Raw genomic sequence first — 13,246 nt, forward strand, 5'->3', positions numbered from 1 at the left:
TATTTCAACACAGCTCAAATATTATCCTTGTCTCTAAAGTGAAAACAACTTTCAAGTCTATTTTACTATTCATGCATTAAGTTTTATTGAGCTAATAAAAGTACACTTTTAATTGGGATATAGCCTTGTCTATCAATAACAATAGCCATGAAATGATTGACCATTACAGGTCAAAACGTTGAGTATGATCTGCTCCTGAGCTATGAAGTTAGATTTTTAAAAATCAACCTCTGTTTTCTTCTTCAGGAATGGCAAATCCATTGAAGAAAATGAAAAGTACGTATTGAAAGGGAGCAATACAGAACTCACTGTCAGGAACATAATCAATAGTGATGCAGGCCCTTATGTATGCAGAGCCACAAATAAGGCAGGAGAAGATGAAAAGCAGGCACTTCTCCAAGTCTTTGGTAAGTATTATAGCATAGTAGTTAAAACCATGAGGTCTAGAGGGAGGTCTGAATGAAATTCTGCTGTCACTTATATGAGCTGTTTAAATTTCCAAACTTAAATCTCATTTTTCTCATGTCTTAAATGTGTTTTAAAATTGAAGCTACAAGATAGAATTATTTTCATAATTACATAAAATTATACATGCAATTTTTTGTAAAATATTTGAGGCTGCTAGAATATTCATTTAAATTACACATACTGGTTTCTATTATATATATACATATTAATATGTATGAATAATTATATATGAGCTGATCTTCATAAATCTTTAAATGACATATGTTGGGGTCAGTTTTACTTTTAATATTCTTCAAAAAGAGTTTATCTCTGAGGCTATGATTAGGAAACTTTGACCTTTAACCATAATTAAATATTCCCTTTTCATTTTATTAAAAGAAAATATTATATACATATCTTCCATATTTACCAAAAGCCATATTGCCTTCTTTGGGGAACTTACAGAGAAAAGAAAAACTAGTTTTGTTTTTTTTTTTAATTATTGATTTAGCTTCCATTTTGCTTGTGACTATTTTTGGCTTTTTAGGGTCTCACCTGCAAGGCATATTCAGGTTCCCAAGCTAGGGGTCTAATTGGAGATACAGCTGCCAGTCTATGCCACAGCCACAGCAACATCAGATCCGAGCTGGGTCTGTGACCCATACCACAGTTCACAGGTAATGCCACATCCTTAATCCACTGAGCGAGGTCAGGGATCCAACCTGCAACCTCATGTTTCCTAGTCAGGTTCGCTTCCGCCTTGCCACGACGGGAACTCCGCTGGTGACTATTTAGAATATAATTATTCTGTTTAAAAAAGTGGGAATTCCTGTCATGGCTCTGCGGAAATGAATCTGACTAGTATCCATGAGGACACAGGTTCGATCCCTGGCCTCGCTCAGTGGGTTAAGGATCCAGCACTGCTGTGAGCTGTGGTGTAGGTCGCAGAAGAGGGCTCGGATCCCAAGTTGCTGTAGCTGAGGTGTAAGTAAGCCAGCGGTAGTAGGTTAGTTTCAATCCCTATCCTGGGAACCTCCATATGCTACAACCACAAAAAACACTTAAAGTTATATGCACTACTAATATATAGTATGTTTTCTCCATTTTTAAAAACATTATTATGCTACAACCACAGTAAACACTTAAAGTTATATGCACTACTAATATATAGTATGTTTTCTCCATTTTTAAAAACATTATTATCAAAACACGGTCACAACAAAGAGAGGAGGAGGAAGGAGGACAAACTCTGTAAGAGTCCGAAGGACCAGTGGTTGCAGGCTGTGGATGCAGCAGTACTACTTTATCCAAAACATAAATGGACACAAACTTTGCCAGCTCGTCTTACAGCAGCTGTAATAGAAATGTTTTCTGTACGAAGGCGATTCCCATAAATCTTATATTCTAGCAGAGTAAGACAGATAATAGAGTATATCGAAGCATATTAAAATAAAGAAAATTGGTATAAGATGCTCTAAGAAGGAAGCGAAACTGGATCTCTCAGCTAGGGCTGGGTAAAAAGGGCAATTATTTTGGATAGTGTGGTGTTGGAAAATTACTCAGAAGAGTAATATTTAGATGTGCTTGCACAAAAATCTTTAACCATGAGGAATCAACAAAGCTGTGAACCGATGGAAAATTGTTCACATAGAGCAAAGAATAAACACACTTCAAATGATTAGAAAGTATAGAAAGCATCTAACTTGTCTCCCACTGTAACAAAATGTTCTATTTAAAATGTACAATGCTAAATATGACTTAGTATAAAAATAAATTAATAAAAATTAGAAATGTTAGTGTCTGGGATAATACCAAAGTGTAGATTATCTCAAGAGACTCAAATGAAATATCGCTTACTATTTTTAAAAAAATTAAGGTGACAGTAATAACAAAGAGATAAATAAAAGGTTACTAATATTTTCATTTTTTTAAATAGAAAATAATGAATGAAATATGAGAAGCTACATTATTGTCGTAATCACTTTGTATAGTAACACTGAACAGATTTATATTGTGTTTGATACAAAATCATGTGTTTATAATGCAAATAAGGCTATTTCCATTAAAGACAAAGGAATAAACACTGGATTGTTACAAAATATTTATACCATGTTTCTCATATAAGGAATATAATTTTCTAAGATTAAGAACACCTTATTTATATTTCATAATGATTTTTACAAAGCTGTTACTTGTTCTGAAATAACAAGTGGTGGCCTTTATCACTTTTATGTTCAAACAAGTAAAATTTTAAGAAATTCCATAATACAGAGTTTTAAAATTTAAAGCTCTTTGGTATGTGTAAATTTGTAGAGGTTCATAATTTTTAACATTAAGTTAGTAGACATAATGTTTTGCTTTTTATAGATGTCATAAGGACAAGTAAATAATTAGCTATAATTAATCTAATATTAAGATAATCTGAGGTCAAGATGTACCAACCTGAATAATAAAGGTTGAAAGAATTTACTTGATGAATATTTTAAATATTGTACAGAATTATACTTACTATATATTCACAGTCATGATTTTCCCTTTTTGGTGTAATTGTTTTAAAAGTTTAAAAGATAATCACTGCATAAGGGGATGTCATACACCAACATATAAGAACACATGTGACTTTAAAAGAGGAATTTTAATTAAGTAGCTTTAAGAGGAAAAAATGATAAAGTAACTTTTAATTGGTAAAATTTGGGGAGGAATTATAATTTTTATGTTGGTTTCTAAACCACTTCAAATTATTTATATAAAGGTAATCAATGACATTATTTTTCTAAAGTTTTTTTTCTCCTGTGCTTTGCCATTCTTCTGGCACTTTTGTAAAGTAGAACATGACACTGTAACTGATGCAGTCTTAATAATTCCATGCTATGCTGATGTGTCCTTAAATGCTCACCTTGAATAGTAATATTTTCTCCAGTAGAGATGAGTAATGTATATATTTTTTACAGTACAGCCTCACATAATACAGCTTAAAAATGAGACTACATATGAGAATGGTTATGTCACACTGATCTGTGAAGCAGAAGGAGAGCCTATTCCAGAAATCACTTGGAAAAGAGCAGTGGATGGCATCACTTTTTCCGAAGGCGATAAGGTAACAGTAATTTAATATGTAGTGTTTTTCAAAACCATTGTATTTTCAGAATTTTGCATGTTAATTGAATCTCACATTGGACTCCAATTTACCAAATAATTTGTAGGAATGAAGTAAACGGTTTAATTATTAAAAAGGTAACTACCACAGACAGCCTAAAAATAAATTCAGAGGAGAAAAAAGTCAAATTGTAATATTTAAAGATGTCTTTCATTAAGCCACACAATCTTAGATTCTTGGCATTGTTTCTTATGTTTGTCTACGTGCAAACATTTCATAAACACTGAATCTGTACAATATCTTACTGCAAATGCAACCCCCCTCCCAACTTGTGCTGTACAATGAAAATTATGTAAACTCACAAAATTCTAGCTGTCATTTAACTCTTAACTCTATAGAATTGTCTTTAGGCAATAGGACAGGAGATTTCTGCCTTTATATAATTTATAACTTAATAATTTGTAATGCAGTAGTTTATAACGAAAGTACAAACACAACAAAATAAGAGCATTTTGGTAAATGTCATTCCCATGTAAATTGATGAACTTTCATCAGAATGCACTCAAGTTCCTAAGAAATCAAGTAAACATTATCATATGTTTTACTATACTCCATAGATTTACATTGTTATTTCTTGTAACAATGTATATAAAACTCCAAGTACAGGCAAATTGAAACAGAAAGGAAAAGGTAGTGAATTAATGATATGAAGGAAATGGAATTCTCACACAAATAAAAATTATAAAATTAAAGTTAGATTTCTTTTCTCAGTGTTAAAGAGCAACCTCCTTTAAACCTCTTTCATTAATTTAAATCAATTACACTTTCTATCCCTCTACATTATCACGTAACATGTTCCATAGATTGACAAAACAGGCTTCTCCCTGGCCACTTACTATTTATCTTTTGAAAGAAAGTATTCCTGTATATCACCCTCTTGGCTCCATTTCTTCCTCATGATGGCGTTTTTAAGAGTGTATCTTTTTTGGCAATAAATTATAGCATTTTAATATACTATGTAAGTTGAAGCTCAAATTTATATAATGTGAATGATATTTGCATTCTTCTAGCAATCCAGATAAATGATATAGAGTTTGCTTTAAAATTTTCCTGACAGATAATCATAGATATTACTATGATACACCGCCAAATCTGAAAGGATTTATATTTCCATAAAATTATTTAAAATTGTCCAAAAGTAGATATATAAAAATATTTTTGTGTCAAGTAAGTATATTTCTTTTGACTAGGTCACTAAAGAATAATAATTTTCATGTTGTTAAGCCATAATTAATTATACCTTCATATTCCTAACTCATGCTTTTATTATTTTTTGTACCGTAAATTTCCCAAAAATTCTCTTCTCAAACATAGCTTTTACTCTTCATTTAATAGATGTTTCATTTTGTACATACCAATAATGAAAGATATATTATTATTTTTCAATAAATAGTTATCAAGTAACCAGAAGACCATATTTTATTCTATGACCCAAGACATCTAAAACTACATACAGAAACATATTTTATAATAGTTGTGATAAATAATCACCTAGTTTTTGCTTGCTGAGGGCTATGTCTATTAAAGTATATATCTTTTGTTTTCTTATTTGGTTCATTTTTAAATAAAGTCCGATACCTAAAATTTGATTAAACACTATCGTAGAGTGTATTCTGATTATATCTCTCTTGCCATGAAGAGTAGCATGGTGTCAAATTTGCCATAAGAATCAATTGAAAGCTTGTTAAAATTCAGATTCTAGAATCCCATTTCCTGAGGTTGATTTAGTATGTCTAGCACAGGACCTAGGAGTACATATTTAATAAACTCATCAGTTGGTGTCATATGGATGATCTTCAAGCCATTCATACGTTGGAAAACAATTCTCAACCTCTAAGGTAAATGACATTTAACGACTGATCCATTCAACAGAAAAACACTGTTGACAGATTACTTGGCACCTTGATGGGGACTTGGGAATTAGAGAATAAAATAAAATAACTTTTCATCACTATCAATGAAAATGATAATTGCATAAGTCACAGACAGTGGGATATCATCAATGCAATATACTTCAAACTAAGTACTCCATTCAACAATAAAAATAGGTGTTCCCATTGTGACTCAGCAGGCTAAGAACCCGACAGAGTATCTATGAGGATGCGGGTTTGATTCCTGGCCTTGCTCAGTGATTTAAGGATCCAGTGTTGCTGCAAGCTGTTGTGTAGGTTGCAGGTGTGGCTCAGGTCTGACATTGCTGTGGCTGTGGCACAGGCCAGCAGCCACAGCTCTGATTCAGCCCCCGGCCCAGGAACTTCCACATGCCACAGGTGCAACCATAAAAAGAAAAAAAAAAGTGAAAATGGTGAAAATGTATTCAGTAAATATGTTTGTCACTGTAGATTTTTGAAGGAGGAGGTCTCACTTAATGTATTCACATGTAGATATGTTCTGCAGCTGTAGTTCTGGAGAACTACTGAACTGTGCATGTTATTGATGAACCTTAAAATATCCTTGCCTAATAGGTTATCTTCAGAAACAACAAAAAAAAAATATGGTGCTTAAAAACGCTTTTAAGCTGATTAGTATTTTTTTCTATAATTTAATGCATCTTCCCTATATTGAAGATAATATATGTAATTTTGAAAACTCTTCTGAAAAATTCAAAACTACACATAATATGTAAGAAAATACAGTATTCACTTGCTTTAGAAATATTTTCTTAATATCCATTGTCAGGATAACATTTTGTTATTTATTTTATTGTTTTAAGTATTTCACAGTTTCTACTCATTAACTTTTTGTCATCCATATATTGAAAAAATTGAGGTGATTTATATTAGTGATAAGTAAGATACTTTCCCATTATCCATTTCCATTTGGATTAGGGTTATCAAAAAATTTATTAAATTGATGGCTTAATTTTAGTACATTACTTTTTGATGTCTTAAAATGCTTTGGGTGTATAAACTAGAAACCCTTGGCCTCTTCATTAATAGATAATATATTCTTAACTGTAATAATAGTTAAATGTACACAGTAAAGTTTTAAGACAGAACTAAAGCTATTATTTTGGGATGAGTTTAATTCAGCTATGACACAAAAGTTGTGAATGTTTTGCAATTTAAAAACCAAGAAATCTGGAGTTCCCATCATGGCTCAGAGGAAACGAATCTGATTAGCATCTATGAGGATGAAGATTTGATCCCTGGCCTCACTCAGCAGGTTAAGGATCTGGTGTTGCCATGAACTGTGCTGTAGGTCACAGACACGGCTCGGATCTGACATTGCTGTGGCAGTGGTGTAGGCCAGCTTCCATTTGACCACTAGCCTGGGAACCTCCATATGCCACGGGTGTGGCCCTAAAAAAGAAAAAAAGAAAAAAACCAAAAAACTAAGAAATCTAATTTTTAACATTGAAAATCTTTATATTTTAAATAAAACCACTTCTTGAACAGGCTGATTTGAGGATTATGTGAGATTATATGGCTAAAGTGTTTTCAAGTCCCTGGCATGAACACCTGTCATCTAGTTTGAATCATTTTCTTTAAATCATCTCTTATTATCATTCTTATTGATCAATAAATATTAGTAAATGTATGATTATAGGTATTGATAAACTAGTATGGGAAGTCATGAAGTGTCACACGAATCAAAACTTAGTCCCAAATTTGTCTCTTTGGTGTATCATTTACCATGTTAATTCTCATGTCAGTTTCTGCATGTCTATAAGGGTAGTGATGATAAAACCTATCTGGAACAGTTTCTAAGATGAAATGAGAGCATGCATAACAATATTCCAGACACAAATTGAACCTAAATGTGTTATTTTCTCTATTGCTTAGAGCTATTTAGTCTTTATATATTTTATACATGAGAAAATGATCATGTTAATTCTATCAACAACTACTGCCACAAAGAAAGCAGTTAAAAATGTGTATGAGCATAGTCCTATGTGTCGTGAGAATAATAACATCCACAAAACAATAGAACAATATATTTGTTGTGGATTGTGCTTCTTTTGATACAGCTATATATAGAAGTTTACTATAAAATAATCTTTAAGAGTATTATTTCAGTTACTCAGATATGAACTTGTCTTAGCACACTAAATTCCAAATCTTGTAACCCCATACTGCATTCCACTTGGAAACTGACAGTGTTGGGAATTTACATTTAAGTGTCATCTTAGTCACTGTATGTTTGGTGTCAGTCCCCACCCTGGCAGGGAAGTGCAAGTGAGGGCTCTAAGACTCTGGGTGATAAAGCGTTATCTTTACTCCTGTGAGACACAAAATCAGGACTATAAACACCACAGATTTCTTACCTTATCATCTTTTTCTCTCTCTTCAAGATCTATCTTTTCCCATTCTCCTCCCATTTTTCTCCTCTCTAGAAAGTCATCTTCCTTTTTCTTCCTTTTTGTCCTTTTCCCCTCCTTTTTGTCCTTTTTCCCCTCCCCATATTACATAGCAAAAAATATTGATTTGGAATAGACCCTTCCACATTCTAAATACTTAAAGAAGTCATGAAGGTAGGAAGAAAGAAATACTATGCACCACAAAGCCAAGTTGCTTAAGAATGCCTATTCTTCATCAGTTTTCAAAATATGATTTCATATTCATAGGAAAAAATTTTATTAAAGTTTACTTTGAACCTTCTTAAAGAAATGTTATTGCTTGTCTTTTTAGGAGTAAATGGAAGTAAAAGATCTATAGGGAGTGATTTTTATTTCTAAAGTTCTTACAAAAATGTAAATATAACAGTAAACGATCTCATCTATGTAAATAGATTGCTTTATATAATAATTCTAAATTGCTTATAATATCATTTGGTGGGTGACATCTCACATGAGGCATGTATCTACTCTTAAGATACAGAATCTATAATGATTTTATTTCTGTTATACTTGTCCTACAGAGTAAATTATAGGCCTATCTCCACTAGAAATTAATCCCACTTACATTGAATAAGAAGTATTTGATGTATATAGCAATAAGTCCTAACTGTTTTAAACCAGAATTTCTCAAACTTGAGTCATCTGACCATCAGTTTCATTTCTTTTCCATGTTCATGTGCTGCCTGGACTGTTAATCACTTATTTTTTTCTTTAAATTAAATTTATCTATTGTTTATTCTAATCTTACCCAAACATATCAGGTACGTTTTAAAATGCACATCAAAGTAAATGTAATACTACAAAATAAATTTTGTTTTTAAAGTAATATGTAAACTCAGCCTGTGTACTATCACTGGTACATACACCATACTTTAAAAAACACAGCTTTTATTTATTTTCAGACATAATTGAATTAACATGATACAGAGTTTAGCTACAAAATCTTGAGTACAGACTCCATTATGCTTTCTTCTATTTGTGGGGTTAAGCACTTCCCTCCAGTAAAGAAGGATGCTACATTATTAATTAATGAGTAGAAAGTTCACAAATCTTAGTTACAAAAAAACCCCACTTAATTTCACTCTAACACTAAATGGTCCTTTTAATATGATTCTAATAAACTCAATAAATAAATCTTAGTGATTAACTTCAAAAACAATTTCTTCATATTTTGCTGAATTAAAATATAAAATGCTGGCATGGTCTGAGGTTACATCAACTCAAACTTTATGATTAAAACAACAGGACTTTCTGTTTATTACATTCATTTGGGGGAAAAAAAATGTGCTTTTATGTGTTAAAGAAAACAACCCTACTGATTCAACATTGACTTGACTACTGTAGCTCCATTTTGCTTCCTATTCCTTGAAATAAATAGATGTGTTTAAATAGAAATTCGATTGAAAAAAAAAGTAGTACAAAGTATGAAGAGTCTACTTTAACATTTAGTTTTGCATTTGTATACAGAACTCATAGTTCTTTCTATTTTAAATTGTATAGAAATGGCAAATACTTTTCTCCATGTATTGAGACACTATGATCTGGACAATACTTACTTCAAATGCTCTTACAGCATAAACTACCCAGACAAAAGAGACTTCTAGGAGTTCCCCTTGTGGCATAGCAAAAACAAATCCCACTAGTATCCATGAGGGTGTGGCCTCCCTGGATTCCTGGCCTCCCCCAGTGGGTTAAGGATCCAGTGTTGCAGTGAGCTGTGGGTGTAGGTCACAGATGCAGCTTGGATCACACATGGCTGTGGCTGTGGTATAGACTGGCAAGTGCAGCTCTGGTTCTACCCCTAGCCTGGGAACTTCCATATGTCACAGGTGGAGCCCTAAAAAGCAAAAAAAAAAAAAAAAAAAGAGAGAGAGAGAGAGAGAGAGAGATGAATAAAGTTAGGCAGTTTTTTGACACAACTACCTGAATAAAATAGGATGGTTTAAATGTATGACAAATTAAATCCTTAGTGTAAAAATATTTTATAGCTACACTTCTATATTAATTATTAAATTGTTATTTTATGCTCTAGGATATTAATTTTTTGTGTAGGTACAGCTTTGGGCTTAAAGAAATTTCGTGCTTTAAAATAATTTATTTAAATCACTTTTAATGGAGAGAAGAGAATAAAGGAGTGAATTTTTCACATCACATGAAAATCTCCGCTAAACCTTCTTAGATAATTTTGAGATATAAACTCTGATGATTGCATTAGCCTTTTTTGTATTTCCCTTTTTCAAAATAATTCTAAACCAAATACAAGTTATTAAAAATTAAATTAATAAAATATAAGCAGTAAAATAATTTTTAAAGTAACAGGAATTTTTGTGACTAATGTTTCCTTTATCATTTGCCCAAGTTTAATTAGGAACTATCAATAAATGCTATTGAGGCCTTTTAGGTTTGCAGTACTATTCTATGTACAAAGAGTATGGCAGGGTAAAGAAAAGTTTCTGCTTTATTTTTCATAAACCTTAGGAAAGGAGATGAGATCAAAGCAAATTTAAAATCACCGGTATTTTCCTTATGAATATGCAATTTTGAAATATAAAATTTAATATTCAAAATATCAAATGTTTTACTTTCAGGTATACAGCAAATAGATTCAGTTATTATGTGCATACATCCATTCTTTTTAAGGTTATTTTCCCATATAGTGTATTATAGAATATTGAATAGCGTTTCCTGTGCTTATACAGTGGGTTCTTTTGGTTAATTGTTTTATATATATGCTAATCCCCAAACCCTATTTCATCCCCCTCCACCTTTCCCCTTTGATTTTTTTGTGAGTTTGTTTTCAAAGTCTGTGATTCCATTTCTGTTCTGCAAATAAGTTAATTTGTTTCTTTTATTTTAGATTCCACATATAAGTGAAATCATATGATAGTTATTTTTTCTGTCTGACCTGCTTTGCTTAGTATGATATTCTCTAGGTCCAAACATATTGCTGCAAGTGGTGCATACCAACTTACATTCCTATCAGTAATGTAAGAGGGTTCCCTTTCTTCACACCCTCTCTAGCATTTATTTGTCTTCTTCGGGGAAATGTCTCTTTAGATCTGCATACTCTTCCATAGGATTGTTTTTTGTTTGGTTGGTTTTTGATATTGAGCTATATTAGCTCTTTGTGTATTTTGGAGGTTAATCCCTCATTGGTTACTTTGCAAAGATTTTCTACGATTCTATGGATTGTGTTTTCATTTTGTCGATGTTTTCCTTTGCTGTGCAAAAGCTTTTGAGTTTATTTAGGCCCCATTGTTTTATTTTTATTTTCACTGCTCCAGGAGGTGAATCCAAAAAGATGTTGCTATAGTTTACATCAAAGAATGTCTACCTATGTTTTCCTCTAAGAAATTTATAGTATCCAGCCTATGTTTAGGTCTTTAATCCATTTTGAGTTTATTTTTGTGTATGGTGTTAAAGAATGTTCTAATTTCATTCTTTTACATGTATCTGTCCAGTTTTACCATAATGTATTATTGAAGAGGCTGTCTTTTCTGCTTTGTATTTTCTTGCCTCATTGTCATAGATTACTTGACATAGGTGTGTGGGTTTTTTTCTGGGCTTTCAATCCTCTTCCATTGATCAATATTTCTGTTTTGTGCCAGTACCATACTGTTTTGATGACTGCCACATTGTAGTATGGTCTGAAGTCAGAAAGCCTGATTCCTCCAGCTCTGTTTTTCTTTCTCAGGATTGTATTATATATTCTGGGTATTTTATGTTTTCACACAAATTTAAATATTTTTTGTCCTAGTTCTGTATAAATGCCATTGGTAATTTGATAGGGATTGCATTGAATCTATAGCTTGCCTTGGGTAGTATAGTCATTTAAAAATAGTGATTCTTCCAATCCAAGAACATGGTATATCTTTCCATATGTTTGCATCACCTTTGATTTCTTTCATCAGTGTCTCATAGTTTTAAGAGTATTGGTCTGTTTTCTCCTTAGGTAGGCTTATTCCTAGGTACTTTATTCTGTCTGATGCAATGGAAAATGGAATTGTTTCCCTGATTTCTCTTTCTGAACTTTTGCTGTTAGTGTATGGAAATGAAATAGATTTCTGTGTATTAATTTTGTATCCTGAAATTTTACCATATTTATTGATGAGTTCTCATAAATTTCTCATAGAATACTTAGGATTCTCAATGTATAGTATCATATTGTCTTCAAACAGAGTCACTTCTTTTCCAAATTGCCTTCCTTTTATTTTTCTTCTCTGATTGCCATGGCTATGTTGAATAAAAGCAAGAAAGTAGACATTCTTTTTATGTTCCTGATCTTGGAGGAAAACTTTCATATTTTCACTATTGGGTTAAACCCACTATAAGCTGTGGGTTTGTCATATATTGTCTTTATTATGTTGAGGTGGGTTCTCTCTGTGCTCACTTTCTGGAGAGTTTTTATCTCCAGATAAAGTTCTTAAGTATTTCTTGTATCTTCTCAGTTGTTACTCCATTTTTTTCCCTCAAGATCTTAGATCATCCTTACTGTTACTACTCTGAATTCTTTTTCAGGCAAATTGCCTACCTGCACTTCATCTAGTTGTTCAGGGATTTTATCTTGTTCCTTAGTCTGGAAAATATTTCTCCACCAGCTCATTTTATCTAAATTTCTGTGTTTATGCAGTCTGTTTCATAGGGTGCAAGATTGAATGTGGTCCTTCTTGCTTCTGGTGTCTGTACCCTGGTGGGAAAGCTTGGTACAGGGGCTGTACAGGTTTCCTGGTGGGAGAGACTGGTGCCTACCCACTGGTAGGTGGATCTGGGTCTTGTCCCTCTGGTGGAAGAGTCATGTCAAGGGGTATGTTTAGAGGTGGCTGTGGGCTCAGGAAAACTTTAGACAACCTCTCTGCTGATGGATGGGTATGAGTTTCAACCCTGTTGATTGCTTGGCCTGAGGCTTCCCAGCACTGGAACCTTCAGACTGTTGGGTAGGGGCATGTCTCAGAGCCAAACTCACGACTGTCAGGAGAGCTTTGATGAGTATTCCTTTGGGGTTCTGCTACCAGTGTCCTTGCACCCACAGTGAGCCACAGCCAACTCCACCTCCCTAGGAGACCCTCCAAGATATGCAGATAGTTGTGGCCCAGGCTTCTGTGGAGTCATTGCTTTGCCCTGGATCCTAGTAAATGTAAACTTTGTATCTGCCTTCCAAAATTGGGTCTCTCTTTCGTCCAATCCTGTAGAGTTCCTTCACTCAAGCACTACTGGCCTTCGATGCTAAATGCCCTGGAGGCTCCTCCTCTTGGTGCCAGACTCCCAGGCTGGAGAACCTGACATGGGGCTCAAAACTCTCACTT

The 13,246-nt window shown here is 33.1% G+C and overlaps 1 protein-coding gene across 3 annotated transcripts in view; it reads left to right on the top strand.

The window, feature by feature from the left end:
- NCAM2 (neural cell adhesion molecule 2) overlaps positions 1 to 13,246 on the top strand; it is a 494,205-nt gene that overhangs the window by 334,125 nt on the left and 146,834 nt on the right. For all 3 annotated transcript variants that reach the window (XM_047756284.1, XM_047756302.1, XM_047756292.1), the window contains 2 exons: positions 247 to 407; positions 3,399 to 3,544. In XM_047756284.1, coding sequence (XP_047612240.1) covers positions 247 to 407; positions 3,399 to 3,544 — 307 coding nt within the window. The remainder of the gene's footprint in view (positions 1 to 246; positions 408 to 3,398; positions 3,545 to 13,246) is intronic.

This window comes from Phacochoerus africanus, chromosome 1, assembly GCF_016906955.1.
Source record: "Phacochoerus africanus isolate WHEZ1 chromosome 1, ROS_Pafr_v1, whole genome shotgun sequence".
NCBI classification, from domain to species: Eukaryota; Metazoa; Chordata; class Mammalia; order Artiodactyla; family Suidae; genus Phacochoerus; species Phacochoerus africanus.